Source organism: Talpa europaea (genome assembly GCF_964194135.1).
Source record: "Talpa europaea genome assembly, chromosome: 6".
Classification (NCBI taxonomy): domain Eukaryota; kingdom Metazoa; phylum Chordata; class Mammalia; order Eulipotyphla; family Talpidae; genus Talpa; species Talpa europaea.
The window spans coordinates 71,141,546-71,163,231 of record NC_140072.1 but is presented as its reverse complement, the minus strand read 5'-3'; the positions used below and the strand labels follow the sequence as shown (position 1 = coordinate 71,163,231).

The 21,686-nt window shown below is 42.5% G+C and overlaps 1 protein-coding gene across 1 annotated transcript; it reads left to right on the top strand.

Annotated features, from left to right (window-relative positions):
• Positions 1 to 4,904: 4,904 nt before the first annotated feature.
• On the top strand, positions 4,905 to 15,949 carry LOC311172400 (sulfotransferase 1C2; the record flags this gene model as incomplete). The annotated part of the gene is made up of 7 exons (XM_084235792.1): positions 4,905 to 5,055; positions 6,036 to 6,161; positions 6,940 to 7,037; positions 10,288 to 10,414; positions 11,724 to 11,818; positions 11,977 to 12,157; positions 15,831 to 15,949. The coding sequence occupies 7 exons, from the start codon at positions 4,905 to 4,907 to the stop codon at positions 15,947 to 15,949; spliced, it is 897 nt and encodes a 298-aa protein (XP_084091918.1).
• Between the last annotated feature and the right edge of the window lie 5,737 nt (positions 15,950 to 21,686).

Below are 21,686 nucleotides of genomic sequence, written 5' to 3'. Positions count from 1 at the left end.
TCTGGCCTATACCCCAGTTCTTGTATAAAAATAAATAAATCTTTTTTAAAAAAAAAAAGAAAAGAGGTAACTTTTCAAAACACCTGAAGATAGGGATGGGTTTCCAGGAAAAGTAATATGAATAGAGAGTGGGACATAGAGTTCCAGTTCCTGATTTTCTGGGAGTGAATAGGGGCTAGAGGTGGAGTTCAATTGCTAAATGCTCATAATTTAACCATTCATGCTTATGTAAGGAAGCTCAAGAGGAAGGGGCTTGTGTTGTCCCATGGTTGATTTGCCCCAAAGGAAAAAGAATCTTGGCCCCTTAGGGATATCTGACATGCGGTAGGGTAAAGGAAGTTATCAGGCTTTTTCATACCCTCCACTAGAGTGGCTGCCCAAGGCCAAGAGGCATGGGCGAGGGGCATGCGCCGGTGACTATGGACACCTGGGCCCAGAGAGCATGGGCGTGCACATGTGTAAATGCTCACCCGTGTGCCTAGAGAAGGATAAAGGCAACATGGCATGGAAGATGCTCTGAGGTGAGACTACGAGACAACGGGAAACTGAGAATGCCAATGAGTACATTGGACTCTCGTTTACCTGTCTGCCTGATTCCATAGAGATCCTGCTCTGTGCCATGCTGGTGCTACAGTGGTGTAGATCAGCAGGATGATTTGATGCAAATGGGTATGGAGCCCTCCGAAGACCTCAGGAGCGACTGAGGGGTGGCAGATTGTGAGCCTGTGACACTGGAGGCACATGGCAGCACAGGAGGTGGCTAAAGTCCAGAAGGTGCAGGAAGAGCTAAAGACACCACAGGAGCACAGGAGGTGGACAGGGTCCGGGAGCTGGACAAGGACTTGTGTGGAGGATGAGATGGCCCACGAGGACCAGCAAGCTGCTCCTGAGGCAGCAGACTCATGGAGGAAAAAGAGGATCACAATTCATCAGTTGAAGCTCACCCAGTGCTGATGCAAGGATAAAACTGATGGACTAACAGTTCTGCAGAAGGTGGAGGAAATTTGGTGGTTGCATATTGTATCACTTGTATACCCCAGGAGATGAAGATTAAGGGGTGGCCTAAAGCAGCCTAGTATGAGGTTCTCTGCAGCCAAGCGGAGGAAATTTATCAAAAAAGCCAGCTTAGATAAGGCAAAAGCTGGTGCTAAGATTGGGAAGCCCTGAGCAATTGTTAAGCAGCCAGGGATACTAAAGAAGGTAAGGGGAGCCCTTAAAATTACCGGTGGGTGATAAGGGTGTTGAATAAGGGTGAGGAGCTGAGGAACAGTTGAATAAGGGTGAGGAGCTGAGGAACCTCCTTGGGGGACAGGCAGGGAGAGTAGCTTGTGGTGGAGCCCACAGCCCAAGAGGGCACCCGAGAGAAGCCGTATGTGGAGCTTTGTTCATATTCGCTTGGGAAACTTCTGTGTAGATTGTACAGCGAAAAAACCCTGTAGGGGTGGATTGTAGGGTAAAGGTAAGTGATCAGGTTTTTCTGCCATTAGCATCATGAAGGACACCCCTGGTCTTACACATGTGCCTGATGGCGGCACCTGGAGCGTGTGTGCATGTGCATGAGTGGGCGCGCCTGAGTCAGGAGGCTGAGTGTATAAAGGCTACGCAGAGGCCATAGGGCAGACTGCAGTGGAGACCAGCAGAGAGAACACCAGAGAGCCCAGAGAGAGTGGAGGTTTTCTGGGGACTAGGAGGCCTGCCGTCCCCTCCCCACTCCCACCAGCCTATACCTCTTTATCTCACTACAAACAGTGCAGAAAGATCAATAAACACCTGAAAAAGCCACCGCAGGCTCCAGGACTCCTCCTCTACTCGTCTGCCCAGATCCATAGAGAACCTGCCTGCTCTGTGCCATGCTGGCACTCCAGGAACCCTGATGGATGCTTAGCCGGTAAGAAGCATGGATCTGCCTAGGCTTGTGACCAATGTCTGAAGTAGAGGGATGTCTTAGGAGACTTTCTTGGGAGACCTGTGGAATCTGATGCATTTTCTGGGTTGGTGGTGTCAGAATTGAGTTGAAGTCTTGGGTACTTTGCTGGAATCTGAGAATTTTTCCTTAAGGGAAGCATCAGCACCCACACAACTGTTGGAAGTTGGGCTGTCCCATTAGATACCCCCAACAATGTACACTCACAGTGAAGGCAATTTTTAAAGAAGGAATGTAGGATTTATAGACAGATAACAGTTCTGGGTAAATTCTTAATCCTATGATTCTCAGCTTCTTTATATGTATAAGTGTTAATTATTCCTATAAAGGATAAATTATCTCCTCTCTCTACACTAGGAAAAACTCACTTCTTTACTGTGAGTCACCTTTATTACTCACTTAAAACACTTAACTTCTGGTCCTCAAATGTATGGTGGTTTTCTCCCCACATCGTCATTTTCTGTAACATCAGGGACCGTGATTTTGACTCACTAGTTATGGATCATAGTTCACACCAGCACCCTCCCCTCCTTAGGCTGGATTACTCTCCTAGAGTGGCTCACAGGAATCAGAGAAACATTATGTTTACCAGTTTATTAAAGGGTATGATAAAGAATATAAATGAATATCCAGATTGAAGAGATGCAGAGAGCAAAGTCTGGGGAAGGGATATAGAATTGTTGATAAATTTGGGCCTGATGGTGCTGAAGCTAAAAGTCTTGCCACCAGCTTTTGAGAGAAGAATCAGTTTAATTCAAGATCACGTGGTAGGAGTCTGGAGGCAAGCTCCTCTGATTGGTCTCCTGGAGGAGACAACTTTGGGTGGTATTTATGAGGCTGAAGTACAAATACAACCAATGCAAGTTAGTAGAGTCTATTTAATTGGTTGTTTTCTGTGCAATCATGGAGTAACTTGAATTTGGGTCCAGAATTACAACAAATTGAGTTATCTTTGCCTATGGCTGTTGTCCAACTTACCGTGGGTCCCACATCTCAGTTATGTTTTCCAGGGTTGTTTTCAGTCTGGGCAATGAGAAATCACCTCAAGCACGCGAACACTCTTGGGCCTACATTCTGAAACACAGCTCATCAACTTATGAGAGTCAAGTTTTTTTTGTTTGTTTGTTTAAAATGGGTGGGGGTATTTTTGTCCCACTGTTTCAAGCCCACCCTGCTGTTCTTGCAAGATAAGCAGAAGCAGGAAAAACCCACTATGATCTTCATGGTATCAGAGCTTCCATGTACTCTCATGGCATACCACTGCCTACATTTTCACCAACATGGAAACTCTCCAAACCTCACACTACTGGGGTTTTTCCAGGAGTCTTCATCATGTAGGCAGGATTTATCATTAACTCTATATGAGCCTTCCTCCCTTTTCAAGAGAATAGAGGGACCAGATACACAGGCAACCAGCAGATGGGGAGGCTAGCAGGCAGCAACCAAGCCCCCTGGTTCCTGTGCTCTCTGGCTTCTTGGCCCGGTTGTCTGTATTCATGTCTTGGTCTTTCTGGTGCCCAGTCCCACCCAGGAGCCCACCTACAGTCACCTCATTAGACCAAAAGATGCTCCTGCTGCTCTTATCACTTAGGAAGTTACAGGTTTTTTAAAGCTCAGGCCAGAGGTTCTAAGACTGGATCATAGGATAAGAGGTGCTTCGAGAGCTTGTATTAGTTAGGAAGTAAATGGATTCAGGAGCTCCATGTTAGGAACTGAGGCAGAGACAAATATACATATTTTCTATCACCTCACACTTCCTGATCACACTCTGATGGAATTAAAAGTGAAAAGAAAAATTTATAAAAGAACAAACATAGAAGGCCTGAAAGAAACAGTTATCTCCCATCGTCCCTACTGAAGTTGACCACAGTCTTAGGGTTATCACCCGAACACTCTCTCCTTTGGCACAAAATAAGCATAGTTGCTTCTTATATTTTATTTTTACCCCAGAAATTGTTTGTCTTTCATTTTCTGAACACATAGTCTCTATCCTAAAGTCTAGAAGCCACCATGAAATGGGTCTTACTCAGAACTTACCCAGTTCTCACACATGCACAGAAAGGCTGGGCTAGTTTCTTTCATTCAATTTCCAATAATCATTTACTGTCACATTTTTTGTAAGACTTTTTTCAGTTCATACATTTTATGTGAGGGTTAAAATGACTTAACATATATCAGTCACTCAGCTGAGCACATGCAAACTGATGTGGTCAGCAAATGATGTTTAATAGGCTTTCACTATTACTGGCATTAGTAGCATAAAATATGTTCTGGAATCCTTCTACCTAATTATTCTGTAATAATACTGACTCACTTCTCTTGCCTCTTTTAACATATATTTAAATGTTTATCTCAATGAAACAGCAAAAAACCAGACAACCCAAACAAAAGTGGGCAAAGACAAATAGAAATTTATCCATTAGGATGGCTATAATAAAAATTTTTTATATAAAAATAACACACATCAGTGAGGATATAGGGAAAATGGGACACTTGTGCACTGCTGTGGGAAGGAGAATGGTGGAGATACTGTCAAAACAGTACTGCAGTTACTCAAAAAAGTTAAACTTAACAATTACCATATGGCCTAACAGTTCTAATTCTGAAAGTATTATCTTGGAAATATTGGGTTGTCAGAAGAAAAAATGCATCATGACTTTTCCAACAACCTAACTAATGTGTATACTGAAGTTCATAGCAGCATTATTCACAAAAGTAAAAAGTTGGAAACAATTCATTGTGTGTGTATGGATGAAGGGATAAGCAATGTGTAGTATATAATGGAGTATTTTTTAGCTTCACAAAGAGGAGAGGGATATGGGAAACCAGTGTTTAGTGGTTACAGTTTCAGTTTAGAGAATTTGGATGTTAGTGATGATTGCACAGTGAGACTGCCATGGAACAGTGCACTTAACCATGGTGGAAATGGTAAATATTTTGTGTTGTGTCTTGAAAAGTCCCCTTGCCGTTCCTGGAGAGTATGGCGCTGACCGCAGAGCTGGGAAGACCTCCACAAATGAGAGAGGTGGCAGGGGTCCCCCTGCAGGCTGCAACTGTGGACAACTGGAGCCAGATCCAGAACTTTGAGGCCAAGTCAGATGATCTCCTCATCTGTACCTACCCTAAATCAGGTGAGGGTGGGGCAGGGAGCATAAGACCTGTCAGTCAGTAGGGACTTCTCATATCAGTTAGAATCCCCTTGATAGGACTGGAAACCTACTCCTTACTATTCCACACTGGTGCTAGCTCTCAGGAGGTCTCGTGACCCTGAATTTAGGAGGCATCAAGACTTTAGAGGATGTAGCCTTCTGTGCACTGCTGTGAATTGTTTTTGGGTGAGAGTGTCATCACGCTTTGCCACTGCTCTTTGCTTTGTAAAGATTGGTGGGGGGTATCCTGCATCAATGCTTATCTGTCTTGGTTAACAGCATCCTGAACTAAAGGGATGTTGAAGCTAACACTTGTCAGTTTCCATGTACCTAGCACACTTAAGACAAATTTTTTAAATTTAATTTTGTTTTTTTAAACCATTTTTTAAAACGATTTATTTATTTATGCATACAAGAGCTGTGGTACAGGCCAGAGGTGTGGGGGGTGAGAGGATTCACCAGAGACAGAGTGGGGAAGAGAACAGGGAGATTGACCGAAGTACACTGCTGAGGGGAGCAGCAGGCCAGTGAGGAGAGGTCTGCTGTGACATGTGGTTGCTCCCTGACCAGCTGGGGATCGAACTCGTGCTGCAAAGGCTGCGGACAGCTTCATAGGTTGCGTCTTAACCCCTTGCACCACCAGCGAGGCCCTTAAACTTTAAAAAAAATTATTTATTTATGCATACAAGAACTGGGGTACAGGCCAGAGGTGTGGGGAGTGAGAGGATTCACCAGAGACAGAGTGGGGAACAGAACAGGCAGCTTGACTGAAATACACTGCTAGGGGAGCAGCAGGCGAGTCAGGAGAGGTCTGCTGCACCATGTGGGTAGCTCCCTGGCCGGGGATTGAACTCATGCTGCAGTGGCTGTGCATAGATTCATAGGTTGCATCTTAACCCCTTCGCCACCAGGGAGGCCCCCTTAAGACAAATTCTTAACTGGTTTCTGCTTCTGGACCTCAGGGACAACATGGATTCAGGAAATTGTGGACATGATTGAACAGAATGGAGATGTGGAGAAATGTAGGCGAGCCATCATTCAGCACCGCCACCCTTTCATTGAGTGGGCACGGCCTCCCCAACCCTCGGGTAAGTGCTCCTCCCTCACACCCTCCTTGTCTCTCTGTCCTTCTTCCTTCCTCCCTTCATTTCTTTCTTGACTTTATTTTTTTGGAGCAGTATTAGGTTTATTAAAAAAATTAAGAGTGATGTACAGCGATTTCCCATCTACCCCTGCTCCCGCACACTCACAATCCCCATTCTCCCCAGAGAGGTACATTGTTATAATCGATTAACCTACACTGACATGTCATCATTATCCAAAGTCTGCAGCTTACCTTACGAGCTTGGAGCTGCTGTACATTCTGTGGGCTTAGAAAAATGCATAATGATACATAATACCATTATGGTAGCAGAATATTTTTGCTGTCCTCAAAATCCTCTGTGTTTTATTCATCCCTCTCCACGCCCACCCCCAACTCCCTAGCAACCACCACACTTTTTACTGTCTCTACAAGTTTGCCTTTCCCAGAATATCACTTAATTGGACTCAAACAGTTTGTAGCCTTTTCAGATTGGCTTCTTACATTCAGTAATAAGCACTTCAGTTTCCCCATGTCTTTTAATGGTTTAATAGCTCATTTCTTTTAAATGCTGAGTAACAATTCCATTGTAACACATTTAATTTTTAAGGCAAAAGAAAGTTCTCCTAAAGCTTCTATAGCAGTGAAGCTATTATCAATCGTTCCATTATGAAACACCAGCAGAAAGCCAAGAGGAGAGCAGGATAGGCAGTGATGTGACATTCTGACGGTGTGAAGATGTTGTACTTGTCTGTACAGACCTTTCTTGTTGGCTTACTTTAAAGGTGTGGAAAAAGCCAAAGCAATGCCCCCTCCACGGATATTAAGGACTCACCTTCCCACTCAGTTGTTGCCTCCTTCCTTCTGGGAAAAGAACTGCAAGGTGAGACGGGAACTGCGCCCTGAACACAAGGAACGTGAGTGTCCTGAGGCCACATCCTGCAGGCCTGGATGGAGAGCACCGCAGCCCACGCTCACCTCTCCGTTATCTCTGCAGCAGGAGGCCCTATCAGCCATGAGGGAAAGTGTAAGGTTGTTCACTCAGCAGGACTCGACAGTTTCAAGACATGAAGGCAAAGGCCAGATGAATGGAGAGAACTAGAAATAGGAGTAGGTCGTGAGCGTTCAGGCCACTTTAGCAAGTCTGGCTGAAAAAGGAAGGGAGAGAACGTGAGCAGGAATTTAGACCATGGGGGTATTCACATATTCAGCCTGTATATTGATCGGAGAGGAAAGAGTAAGGACAAAAACTTGATTGTGTGAAAGGGTAAATAGAGAAACGTTCTTAAGAAGGCCCTTGGCCTCACCCACCAGTAAATTTCAGGCTCCTAGTTCTATTTATTCTGGGATTTTATTTATTCTGCACCCCAGGGCCTAATCAGGTCCTGGCATATAGAGGGTATCAAAGATATGCTTTCTGGATGGGCGGTGAATAAATGGATGTAGACTAAATGGAATCAAATGTTCAAACTAGACTGACATTCAGCCTACTTAGAAAGTGGGGCAACTGTTTTCTCAGAGGTGGTAATGAAGGAAAAGAAGGGCTAAGAAAAAGATGCATTTCCAGGGAACAGCAACTGGAAAAATGAAGACAGAGCTGGACCTCAGAGGGGTAAAACGAGACTGTAGCTCTCGGGGTGGATTTGATGACCTGGATAATATGAGTTTTAAATGGCTGCACAGGAACAGGGTCAAAGCCTATGGTGCAAAGAACCAGAAAAGTGAGAAAAGTGAGAAGCTGAAGTGAAACCACTGAAGGGCTCTATCCTCAATGGATGGGCAGAGAAGGCAAAGGCAGAGTGAAAACAGAGCCAAGGAGGGGGACAGGGTACTGTTTGTGGGTTCTCACTTGTGTGCTTACAATTGGAAGAGAACAATGGAATTTATTAACAAAGGGAAGATTGGGGAAAACAGAGTTTCTAAGGCTTTGCGCACTCCAAGACCTCAGGCCCTGCCTCTGTCATTGCCTGCAAGGAGCACCTTCGGCCTGAGCCCAGTGTCTCTTAAAAAGAGGCAGGGCCTGAGGTAGCCGCAGTGACTGGGCCACAAATAACTAGCTGTCTCACGCCACATAGTGCCCATAGTGTCTAGTAGGATTTGTTCTGCATGATGTGCAAAATGGTGCTGTCCTTTCAAAGAAAGTCTGGAGTTTGCGGCACACTGGTAAGCAGTGGGCCAGTATCCAACTTGTGGTGGCAACTGGAGGTGATCAAATGTGGAACTGCTGAGGTGACACTGCAGCCACCAGCAGCTGTCTGAAGGTCAGGCTGGATAGTGCCAGACATTGGACCAGGCAGTACTGGATGCGCTAGCACCAGGAGGTGGTGCTGGAGGATCAGAAGCATTGGATAGCTCTCAGCGGTGCCCAGACACAGGGTGCTGGTCACCTGTCAACAGTGCTGGATAACACTAATCAGTAGTGCTGGTCACCAGTGGTCACCAGGAGGCAATGCCAGAGATCAGTGTTACTGTTCAATGTGAGCTGTCGGCCTACATTAACAGCGAACAGCTCTTTGTAAGAAACACCAGGCTCTGGCCTAAGGTGTTCCTCGTATGCACTGTTAGAGGCAGGGCCAGAGGCACCTGCAGTGGCTGTGTCTCTGTGAAAGTCTGCAGAGGTCTGGAGGTTTCGAAGTCAGCTAAGGTCTTGGAATCTTGCAAAGCCTGCCAAGTCTCTGATTGTCTGCAGAACCTCCAAAGTCTGTGAATGTCTGCAGAGTTCTGTGAAGGTTGTGTGCTGAATTCCATGGGGGTCATCTTCTCAACCTGCTTTGGAGGACTTCTGTTGAATGCTTCTCTTCTGCACTAAGTAAATTCAAGCTGGCTGCGCCTTCTTCAGGGTTTGCACCTCGCAAACCCTATTGGGCTGTTTTTCAATCCTGTTTGATTGCTGCCAGTTAAGCACCAGTCAATTGGCTTCATATTCAACTTGCATAATGAACTTAAACCCTTGAATATAAATGGTGAGCTAAAATCTGATTGGTCCCTTTAGCTGGGAACTGATCTGTCCATTAACTATCCTGGCTTCAGATTCAAAAAGAAAAATCCATGCACCTCCCTAAACCCTGCTTGCACTGAGTCAGGGCAGGCTTGTGGGCCCAGCGGGTCTAGAGGCATAGTGGACCTGACACCTCTCAGTGGGCTGGGTATCACAATGCAGGGGGGTCCTAGTGATTGCAGGGCCTCTGCAGCTGGGAGCCCACCTCATTGGCCCCTGCCTGCCAGGGATCTTCCTCCCTGCTGCTTCAGGGAGCTGCAGCACCAGAGCTGCTTCCTAAAGGTTCCAGGCCTTGGTGGTTGCCTCTTGTAGGGAACCCAGGACTGGTTCGCTTTGGAGCAGGGCTGCCATTGCTGCTGCAGCATGCCCTCCACCCCCCACTCCACCACTCTCCCTTGGGGGCTGCCTAGGGCTGCCAGCAGGAGGTGCATGTTGGAGCTGAATGCTTGTACTGGGGGTGGCAGGCGGAAACACCCACCTCTGTTGCCATTGCCCTGCAGCTTCTGTGTAGCCTGGGCATTGCAGGCACAGTGCAGTGCTAGGGCAGCAGGCTGAAAACCCCACCTGCTTTCAGAGCCTGCCACCTCTGGCTGCAAGGCTGAAAGTCCTGGGGTGGGGGAGGGGCTGTCTGTAGGCAGTGCTCTAAGGGCAGTGCTCTCAGGCAAAGCTGCCCTGGCTGCTTGGCTCAGGGCCACTGCAACAACAGCACAGCACATTGCAAGAGACCTGGGCGGTCTCAGAATGCAGGGATTGCTGCACAGAGCTGTAAAACAGTGAGGGTTTTAAGGTCTTTTCCCCTTTTTAGAGGGAGGGGTCCCTCTTAATTATGCATAGCTGCTCCTGTCACTCCTCTTGATTCCATGACTAATTGGACCAAACCCTCTGTCCCTCTTTTGGAGTCTGGAGAGACTGTAATTAAAAGACTCTTGCCAGACTCCCCAGACCTACAGACCTTTTCTGGTCCTTGAAAGAAAGTGATAACCACAGCTGGACTGTGGGAAGGTGGAAATGCAGCTGTGCTCCTCTCCGGGAGAGTGAAGCCCTTTTCTATGCTAATACCTAGTGGCTCAATCGAAGTGAAGTCTGTGGAAATCCACTTTCTAATTCCATCTGTATTTCTCTTATTACCCCAAAGTTCCTTTATGTAGCTCGAAACGCCAAAGACTGCATGGTTTCCTACTATCATTTCCAAAGGATGAATCAAATGCTGCCTGATCCTGGTTCTTGGGAGGAGTATTATGAAACCTTCATCAGTGGAAAAGGTAAAGGCTAACCCTCCATCTCTTTGGCTGTCCCCTGCAGTCAGGATCAGCCTTAAAAGCACAACATAGCACTTTGGTTTCCCTGTGGGAAACCATGTTTTGTGTCCCTCTAGGCATGTCCTCCACGCCCTGTGAATACCCACAACCCTAGCAGGCAGCTTCCATTCCATTCAAGAGCCTTCATTCTGGGTCTCCTGACCTGCAGAGTCACCCTCGTTTCAAATAGTATCCCTGTCCCTAGACGAGGGCATATATGGTTGCCTCAATAAATGTGGAGCTACTACAAGTAGCATGTTGGGATAAGTTACTCAATGGCTTCTCAAATGAAACAGATTATGACTTTTGGGATATATCTGACCCAGAATTTGTTTCTCTCTCTCCAGAACACTTCAGGTAAATAAAATTCTTTTTTTTTTTTTTTTTTTTTTTTATTTATTTTTTTTTTTAAATAAATTTTATTGTTATATTCCCCATACAATTGCAGCCCCCCCATTCTGACCCCAATCCCTCCCCTCCCGCCCCCCTAAAAGTGTCTCTGGTTCATAGTTTTTGTTGATTTTGATTTTCACTATCTTATAGTTATTCATTTTCCTGGTCCCTTATTTAAGTTTTCTAGATTCCTGCTATGAGTGAGACCATCCGGTATTTTTCTTTTTCTTTTTGGCTTATTTCGCTGAGCATGATCCCTTCCAGCGCCATCCATGTTGCTGCAAATTGCATGTGTTTATCTTTTTTGAATGCTGAGTAATATTCCATGGTATATATGTACCACATCTTCTTGATCCAGTCATCTATTTTTGGGCATTTGGGTTGTTTCCAAAGCTTAGCTATTGTAAACAGTGCTGCTATAAACATAGGGGTGCAGGTGTTCTTTGGAATTGATGTTTCTGTGTCCTTTGGGTAAATACCTAGGAGTGGAATTGCTGGATCATATGGAAGCTCTATGTTTAGTAGGTCCAGAAATCTCCACACAGCTTTCCACAGTGGTTGGACCAGTTTGCACTCCCACCAACAGTGCAGAAGAGTTCCTTTTTCTCCACACCCTCGCCAACATTTGTTGTTGCTAGTTTTTTTAATATGTGCCATTCTCACTGGTGTAAGATGGTATCTCATGGTAGTTTTGATTTGCATTTCCCTGATGACAAGTGATGTTGAACATTTTTTCATATGCCTGTTGGCCATTTGCATTTCCTCTTCAGAGAAGTTTCTTTTAAGCTCTTCTGCCCATTTTTTGACTGGATTATTTTCTTTGTTGTTGTTGAGTCTCATCAGCTCTGATCCTCATACAGAACTCTTTGTTCTGTTACAGTGGGCTGGGGTTCCTGGTTTGACCATGTCAGAGGATGGTGGGAGAGGAAAGACAGATACCGGATTCTCTTCCTCTTCTATGAGGACATAAAGAGGGTGAGTAAAGGCCATTCAGAAGAAACACGTCCGACGAAGGTGCAGAGAAATATCAAGCGTCTTCAGGGTGAACTAACTTCTGGGAGGGCTGTTTTGAAGAATTTAAGTGTTCTTCTGATACCCTCTTTCATTCCAGTGCAATTTTATCTTCACCATAGGACCCAAAGCATGAAATTCAGAAGGTGATGAAGTTCATGGGAAAGAATCTGGATGAAAAAGTGCTAGATAAAATTGTCCAGGAGACATCATTTGAGAAAATGAAAGAAAATCCCATGACAAATCGTTCTACAGTTCCCAAATCTGTCCTGGACCAGTCTGTTTCCCCCTTCATGAGAAAAGGTTTGTGAGTCCTCAAGTTCTATGAAAATAAGTATAAATCAAACACTCAGTTTTTCTAGTAACATAGGGCCTGCCTCTTAGCAAGAAGATATTATGTTTTACTAATTCCAAGATAACACATATAGACCGTTTGTAATATCTTCTACCAAAAAGGTGGGGGATTCGATCATGTTCTAAAAGAGAGCTCTTTGAAGGACTTAGTTGCAAGGAACAGAGTCCTTCTAGCTACCTCCAATACCAGGGACTTGTCATAAGAATTCTAGTGGAGCAACAGGAGAATGCAGTCTGGTAAATAAGGAGCAGGAATGACTGGCTCATACCAGATGAGGATTACTGGAAAATGTCTGGGACTGCAGCATCAGGAGGAGTGTGTACTTGCTTTGCTCAAAGGCTCCCCCGCTCACAGAACTCAGCCACTCTCCCCAGATCTGCGAGGAATGCCTTTCTCAGCTGACCAGCTTCCTGTCTCTCTACCCCTTATGCTTTATTTCTCCTTTACAGTTTCTACTGACATTTTTTAAAAAAAGATTTGATGCTTTTTTTTTAGATTTATTTATTTATTCATACAAGAACTGGGGTACAAGACAGATGCGCGGGAGGGTGAGAGAATTCACCAGAGACAGAGCAGGGAGCAGAACAGGAAGACGAACCAAAAACACTGCTGAGGGGAGCAGCGGGCGAGGCAGAAGAGGTCTGCTGCACCATGTGGGTTTCTCCCTGGCCGGCCAGGAATCGAACCCACCCTGCAGAGGCTGCTGACAGCCTCACAGCATGGCGCTCAACCCTCTGCGCCACCGCCACCGGGGAGGCCCTGCATGATTATTTTAACTGCAACGACTTGTGAAAACTTCCTAATTCTTTTAATTTTTCTTAGTTTCAATTCCTAAAAGAGGAATTCTTATGGGATCAGCTAATATTTTAAGGGAAAAAAGTTCAACACTCTTTAATTAATTTTAATTTTAAAATTAAAAAAAACAAAAAAACACATAAAAAAAATTTATGTGTTTCATATTCCAGTCTACAATACCATTCTGTGCTACTGAAATAAACCAAGCAATTCTATTTTCTTTTCTCTTCAGATAATTAATTTTTACATGTTACTGAAAAACTAGATCAATATAGAATTTCATATACATGTATATATATGTATGTTGTTGTGTATATATGTATTTAGGTATGTGTATATATGTGGATTCCCCAGCTCTCTTTGATCTCCAGATATTGTCTTGGTGCCCAGAGTTCCTGGTGGTCAAGCTAAAATGTAGAGTCAGGCAGGGGTCCTCACACTAGAACAAAAGTCTCGGTGTGAGGAACATACTGGAAAACCAGTGTCTGATGAAAACAGCAGGCAGACATAATGGCCAGATTAGCATAAGCAGCTAGACTACATTGACCAAAGTTAAGTGTAAACAGGGACTAGAGATAGGATGTTTTGATCAGCAGCAACAATGGAGCTCCCCGACTCCAAACCCCCAGGCAACAGCCCCTATTCACTCTCCCCTAGCTTGTGCCTGACAGTTTTGTACCCTAAATCCCTAAATCCACATCCCCACCACCCACATTCCTCCACACATTCCTCCACATATTTGCCCACCTTCCCTAAACCTAATCCCCAATAAATGTGATACTGCCCTGTATATAGGTGCCATACTCCCTGAGTTGTAAGTCCCTCTAGATCTATCTCTCTTTCTTTTTCTCTCTCTCTCCCTCCCTCCCTCTCCTCACACACTTCTTGGTCTTTGAGTTGTCTTTCCTCCATGCTGCTCTGCTCCCAAAGCTGCTGCCCGGCCCGGCGAGGACACACACAAACACACACACACACACACACACAGAGTCCCTTCACCAAAACTCTGCTTCCAAGTAGTAACTGCCAAGTAGAGAAGTCTGCTTCTCTCTGTTTTATAAACACAAACTTTTCTCTCACAACAGTGGGACCATGATGTCCTTTGCAACTTCTCCTCCTCCCCCATTTTCACTTCCTCTTCTTCCTTCTCCTCTCTCCTTCACAGTGACTAAAAAAAAAAATTATGTGTTTCATATTCCAGTCTATAATACCATTCTGTGCAACTGAAATAAACCAAACAATTCTATTTTCTTTTCTCTTCAGATAATCAATAATGATGATTTGCAAGCGGTCCTTCTTCAGACTTGTACACACCTATCTTTCTGTACATACCTTTCCCCCCAGGCTGATACTTACTCCAACAAAATCAGATACTTACTCCAACTTATCAGAATAACAGGCATCCCTCCAGGGCAAGGCATGTAAGTCCTTGTAGCTCACTGTTTTGAGTGGTTTCATAGACACTTCATAATTCCTCAGCTATTTCCCAATGATAGACATTACAGTTATTCTTTTTATTTTTTGTCTTTATGAATAATGTTACAGGAACATATTTGTGCATATGTTCTTCTATTCCAACAACTTCATTTCATTTTTTTTAAAGATTTATTTATTTATGTATACAAGCACTGGGTACAGTCAGAAGCGCGGGAGAGTGAGAGAATTCACGAGCCAGACTGGGGAACAGAACAGGCAGATCAATGAAGTACACTGGTGAGGGGAGCAGCAGGCATGGGAGGAGAGGTCTGTCACGCCATGTGGGACCCTCGCAGGCGGCTGGGGATCCAACCGGCACTGCAGAGGCTGCGGGGAGCTTCACAGCCCAGCGTTCAACCACTCCGCCACCAGGGGAGGCCCCCAACAACTTCATTTCTGTGGCATAATTTTCCAGAAAAAGTATAGGTGGGACAAAGGGCATTTTCACTCTTAAAATTATTTTAATAGCTATAACTTGGTAAAAAAGGGAATTTCATTCACATTTCCCCCCAAGTCTTTTTATTGTGTTAGAATTTACATACAAAATATGCACAGTTCAAGCTTTGATAACTGTATGTACCCATATAACCAGTAACCCAAGTGATTCATTAAATATTTTCATCACCCCAGAAATTTCCTGCTCATGCCTTCTAATCCATCTCCATTCCCAGAGAACTATTGTTCTAATTTTTATAACTATCCATTGATTTTGCTGTTCTTGGATTTCATGTAAATGAAATCATACACTATGGGTAGTTGACCCTTTCCCAGGGAAAAATCTCATATAACTTTTGAATTCTCAAAAATCAATTAGTAATCCCTTGATATCCATGGAGGAATGATTTCTGGGCCTCTGTGGATACCAAAATCTGCAATGTTCAAGTGCTTTAAAGTCAACTCTCCATCTGTGGGTTTAACCAGCTGACATCCATGGTAGGTTGAGTCCATGAATGCGAACACTACAAATATGTATTTACTGAAAAAAAGAATCCATATGTATGTGGACCTGCACAGTTAAAACTTAAGTTACTCAAGCGTCAATTGTACTTTCTTGGGTCTGGTGTCTTTGCTCAGTAATGTTTTGAGATTTGTCCATCTAGCTGAGTGTCAATTATTCATTTTCACTTCTGTGTAACAGTCTATCATGTGAATATTCCTCAATGGGACTAGGTCACCAGCTCTTCTGGGTCAATGTATACCTTCTTCATCAGTCCACCAAGCACCCTGGGGCCACTTAAAGCAGAGTATTGCAACAAGGGGGTAGTGCCTGTGTGTTTCCAGGCATGCCGCTTCTTTAGTTAGGCCACTGACAATTTCAATCAGTGACACCCCCATCTGAACTTTCTTCTCTAGGAACTGTGGGAGACTGGAAAAACCATTTCACTGTGGCACAGAATGAAAGATTTGATGAAATCTATAAGAAAAAGGTGGAAGGAAACCCAATCTTCCCAAACTTCTGCATGGAGCTCTGAGTGAGACATAAATTAGCTGGATGGCAAGAATGCAACTCATCTTCAGTCTTCCATCCCAGCCCGAAGAATCTCTGAAAGCACCTTGCAAATATACATGATTGTGGTACTGCCCCTCTCTGTGATAGTTAACAACATGTAACAACTTTGTCTTTAAAAAGATCATGTCTAATGCTTGTCTTCTTAACCATTCTTTCCAAAGCAAGAAATAAAGTGGTTTAATAAGCTAAGTAAAATGCAAGATAGTAATACTACAAAGTTGCTTGTATTCTTAAAAATCCACCCTGGTTTTCTAATATGTAGTGTAATAATGCCTTGGAAAATGTATGGAAATAGTAGGCTATATCTACATTAATAATATAAAATTTCTGATAATGGCCATTTGAGGGCCTCCCATTGTGCTAAGTTCTGGGGTTCCCCTGATTGCAATGGGAAAGGACAATTTGAAGACTCTCCTGGTTTAGCCAGCCCTGAGGAAATGTGTTCTTAGTGCCTCCCCTAGTGATGGATGGTGAATAAAAGGAAAGGGCACAGGGAAGAGATGCCAGAAGAGCAGAAAAGAGTCAGTCATAGTGCTAGGTTGCATAGAGAACAGAATGGTAAGAGTGGTCTTTGGGAGGCCTCAATTGTATTCCAGTAAAAGCAGAAAATAGCAGACAGGGAGCAGCAAAGCCAGCCCAAATATAGTTGTTGGGCTTGGAGATGGTTTAGACTTCAATACCATGCCCTCTAGGGAGACCCCTTGTCAATAGATGGGCACTAATTTGAAGCTCACATACATATGATTAAAACTCAGTTATAACCAAATTGTTTAGAATTAGGTCACAGGGGTATATTACCACTGACACTATTTAGAATTTCCAGAGGAAAGTGATAATAAAAAGAAGGCTGAATTTTAGTTGCTTAAGAACCCTCTATTACCTGCTCACCAGTGAACTCTCCAACAGCACTCAGCTCTATTTGAAATATGCCCTCCTTCCTGTAGTCATTCAAGCATGCATTCATTCATTCAACAAGTATTTTCTGAACACATGCTGTGTATCAGATACTGCACTAGGTGTTGGGTGTAAAATGTTGAATAAGAATTGGATTCAAACACATGAGTAAATTGACAAGTAAATACAGAGTAACAGAGGTTCAGCTGGGGGAATATGGAAGCAGTGAAAGGGTGTCTAGCTTGGCTTAACTGCCCAACAACAGACAATTGGATCAAGAAGATATGGTACATCCACACTATGGGGTAAGATTCAGTAATAAAGAAATTGAAATGCAGCCATTTACAGCAAAATGGAGTTTGGGGGAATTTTGTAGAGTAAAGTAAATCAGAAAGACAAATACAAATATTGGACATTTACATAATGAATAAATTGACAAAGTAAAGGACCTACAGAAACCAGTGCACATTACTAAATACAGTGAAGACTCCAGTTTTAGAGGGGGGGGAGTCAGAAAGGGTGGTGGGGCAAAAAGTTCCCAAAGGAGTTCAGATGTACAGCCAGGATTGAGAACCACTTGTTTACATTTTTGCTCCCATTTAACTGTTAAGGCTAGAAACCAGGTATCCAAATGTCCAAGACTCCTTGCTTAAGTGAGGAAACATGACAAATAGGTTGTTGTTATTTTTAATGAAAAAACTATGGAGAAAATAGAAAGTAAATAGGAGATTTGGAAGAAGAGGTGAAAAAAAAGAGAAAAAGCAGCAGTCTCTTGAATGTTCCAATACTGAAGGATTATTACTTTCTGCATTGATCTGATCTCTCTGTATCTCAGTTTTCCAGCTGTAAAAAATGAAGAGTGTTTAATTTCTGGCAAACTGTTCAATGAATAGATAAGAGAACAAAGAAAAAATAATAAAACATGAACTGTGAGGTATAAAAATTTTTGTTTGGTAAGTGTAGTTTTGTTCACACAGGAAATACTTCACTGATTTTGAATAATACCTTCAAAATTGAAATTCTTCTCTGTTAATTATTTTTTTTTAAACTCAAGAATGAACCAGGAAAATTTTATAATTCAGTAATTTTCCCCCTCAGGTGCTTGCCCTTTGTCCACTTTATTTAAAAAATCAAGTTGTAAATTTTTATTGCAAATTAAAATCTCAAATTGGCCATATATGAAACAATTTAAAAACATTTAAAGGTGTATTAGGAAAAACCAAGCTTTTACCAAAAAAGCCATGTTTGTCTCTCTGAAAAGAGATATCTTTAGGTAAAAGTAATAAACACTCAGGCTGCATAGATAGTGTGGATTTATCTGGTCAATAGTGAAAAGCAGGTGCTTCATATCTTCTGCTCCAATCTTTTCATTTCTTATAGTTGGAATTTCCTGTTCACTTCTTGGATGACTAAACTGGAAGATGGTAGGAGGGGTAATGGACATTTTCTCAGTCCCCACACGGCTCCGGGAGGTTGAATTCTCAGCTCATGAATCTGTCTCTTTGTCTCTTCGTCATATGTTTAGGGCTTTCTAGACAACTTTGTCAGTAATCGAAGCTGTGAGGTGGCTGCTGACCTTAAATATCATCCCCTTAATTTTCCTTATCTTATTTGGAATTGCCTTATTCTGTTGGCTGTCTGGAGAGAAAAATCCCTACAGGGTCATGGTTATAATCCCATATATATTCTGTGTCACTTGTCTACTTGTTCTGTCCCTGGTTGTCAGCATTCTCCATGTCTTTTAGAAAATAAGACGAAACATGAAATGCTAGATTAGGACTACACAAATCATGCCAAATTTACATAGCAATCATTATTGAACACTCCATCTCTTCTCTGACAAGAGGAAGTATGTTTCTTTAAATTCCACATATGAGTAATATCATCCAGTATTTGTCTTTTCCCTTCAGTCTTATTTCACTCAGCATAATCAACTCCAGTTCCATATGTGTTGTCACAAATTGCAAGAATATGCTTTTTTTAAGGGCTAAGCAATGTTCTATTATGTAAATACATCACATCTTCTTCATCCACTTGTCTGTCATTAGGCAATGAGGTTGTTTCCATAGCTTGGCTATTGATTCTAACTGTGCTGCAGTGAACATAGGAGTGCATAGGACCCTTCAAATTAGTGTTTTTGTATTCTTTGGGTAGATAGTTAGGAGTGGAATTGCTGGATCACAGAGTAGATCTATTTTTAATGTTTTGAAGAACTTTCATACATTTGCCATAGAGGTGGACTAGTCTTTATTCCCACCCACAATGTACCAGGGTTCATTTTCCTCCACACCTTCACATTTCTTGCTTCTATTTCTTTTATATGGGTCATTCTTGCTGCTATGAGGTGATATCACATTCCAGTTGTTACTTAAATTTCCCTGATAATAATCATATGTCCTTTTGAGAGAAGAGTCTATTTAGATCTTCTATCTACTTTTTGACTAAGTATTTTCTTTTCTGTTGAGTTATATGAGGTCTCTGTAATAACTTGGATATTAACCCCTTGTTAGAGCTATGATGTGTAAAACTTTCCTCTCATTTAGTAGGGTGTCTTTTTATTTTAATGATAGTTTCTTTCACTCTGCCCATTTTTTTTTAATTTTAGGAAGTCCCATTGTTAATTTTTGTTTCCCTTGCTGTTGAAGTCCAAACCCCAAAGATACCCACTAAATCCAATGTTGTATTTTGCCTATTTTTTAATGTATTTTATAGTTTCAGGTTTTATGTCCATGTATTTTATCCTCTTTGAATCAATATCTGTATATGATGTGAGGTAGTGATCTAGTTTTACTCTTTTGTCTGTGGCTGTCCAGTTTTCCCAGTACCATTTGTTGAAGAGACTGTCTTTGTCCATTGTATCTCCTTGACTACTTTCTTGTAATTAACTGTCCATGTAAATGTGCCTTTATTTTTTGTCTCTCAACTTTATGCTACCTGTGTGTCTATTTTTATTCCAATACAATGCTGTTTTGACTATTGTATCTTTGTAATAGTTTGAGCAATATTAATTTTAAATCTTAACTCTCACAGTGTGTTGATAGAACATAGTGACCAATTGTCCTTAATATACTGTTTGTAATAGCAGATTATGAATTTTATGTTATCCTCACTGATATCAAGTGGGAGATTACATGTATTTATAAGACTGTTGCAGTTTATGCCCTACAAATGCAGGGATTCTAGTAATTCTACCTCAAATGAGTCCCATTTTTTAAAAAAGAACAAAATATGGTACATTTGTAATGTATATTGCACTTATACTTGTACATGTACACATATACTCAGTGTTTTGACTAGGTATCTGCATATGCTTTCATACATTTCATTATTTGATCAGTAAGTTCCCTGTTGTGAGTTAGCTCAGCTGATTTCACTCACTCATAGGTGGTCAACTGGAGGGCAAAGTGACCACTGACTGATTTTCAATGGCCTCACTGGCATGACTACTGGGTGACAGGCCATCAGTTTTTAAGGCAACAGGGATGTTTAGCCCACGTGTCTCTCAATTTCCGGGAAAGCATGCCTGGTCTTCTTTATAAGCTATTCACAGTTCCAAGAACTTTAAGGGAAAGCAAGCCCTACTGTAAAGCACTGTCCGAATCTCAGCTTGCTTCATGGGTGGGGCCACAATTACTTCACAAACCCTTCCAGACCTTTGAACCCTACCATCTCCCAGCCTGAAGTTGTATTCCCTGAATCTTAGTCCTGACCCAACAGGTGCATCACATAAATAGGTGGAGGCATATGACCTTAAAGGGTCTGTAATAATGGAGCAGAATTTTGAAGTATAAATATTTTTTCATTATTTTTGTTTTATGTCAGGATATACAGTCTATAACATACATGATTCTTTCATAGAAAAAATGCTTTCTTATTTAAAATAGGATATCTTTCCCCTAATAATAATCAAGTTTTAAATATAGTGTACTACATTGTCATGGCCTTTCACATCTTTAAGCTTCATTTATATAGTTTGCAACCCAAATCTCAAATTTTTTGGTACTGAACAAACTTTTAGTAATTGAATTATGGGTTAACATTCTCAGTCCATAGGCAACACCCAAGTTCATAGGTATGACTGAAAAGTAATCCCTATCCTCTCAGGGAACTAGAAACTTGTATGCTGTGTTGTCAAGACAATAGCTGCCCATGTCTTCCCAGCAACTGGGTCTGTTCATACAGTTATAGAAGCTAACACAAATGTTAGTCTGCTGTCACAGGTCAGGGGTCAGTTTGTGAATGATGTCTCTCTTGAAAACTGATCAATATATCCATTAGCTCCCCAGACAGAGACCACAGCAATGACAAGTCACGTGAAACTAATGCTTCTTCATATTCGATTCTATTAGATATTCTGTGGTAGCACATGTGTCTTCTTTGTTCAACTACATTATTTGTGAGCCAAAAGATACTATATCCCACAACTGACCCAAAATGTAAAACTGGACAAGTTCCAAAAGTTTGCTTTTTTGCAAAGAACTCAAAGTCCAAAGTTTACAGAGACCAGTTATTGATGGAGTGATCAAGAGTAAACGGAGTGACAGGAAAAAGTATTAAGTCTGGGAGGATGGAAAGCATCAAATGCACATCATGGAGAATGACTTTCTGCACAAGCATATTGGGAAGTTGTGGCCTGCTGTGAAGAAGCTGACGTGAGCTCTCAGGGTCTAGGAGCTCCACAATAAGGGCATGATCTGGACAAAGTTGCTGATATACCCTTCTAGATCCTGGGGCAAAGATAACTTCAAAGACAAAAACAAAACAAATTCTGCATTCTAAGTGAAAGGCTCCCCTACTGGAAAAAC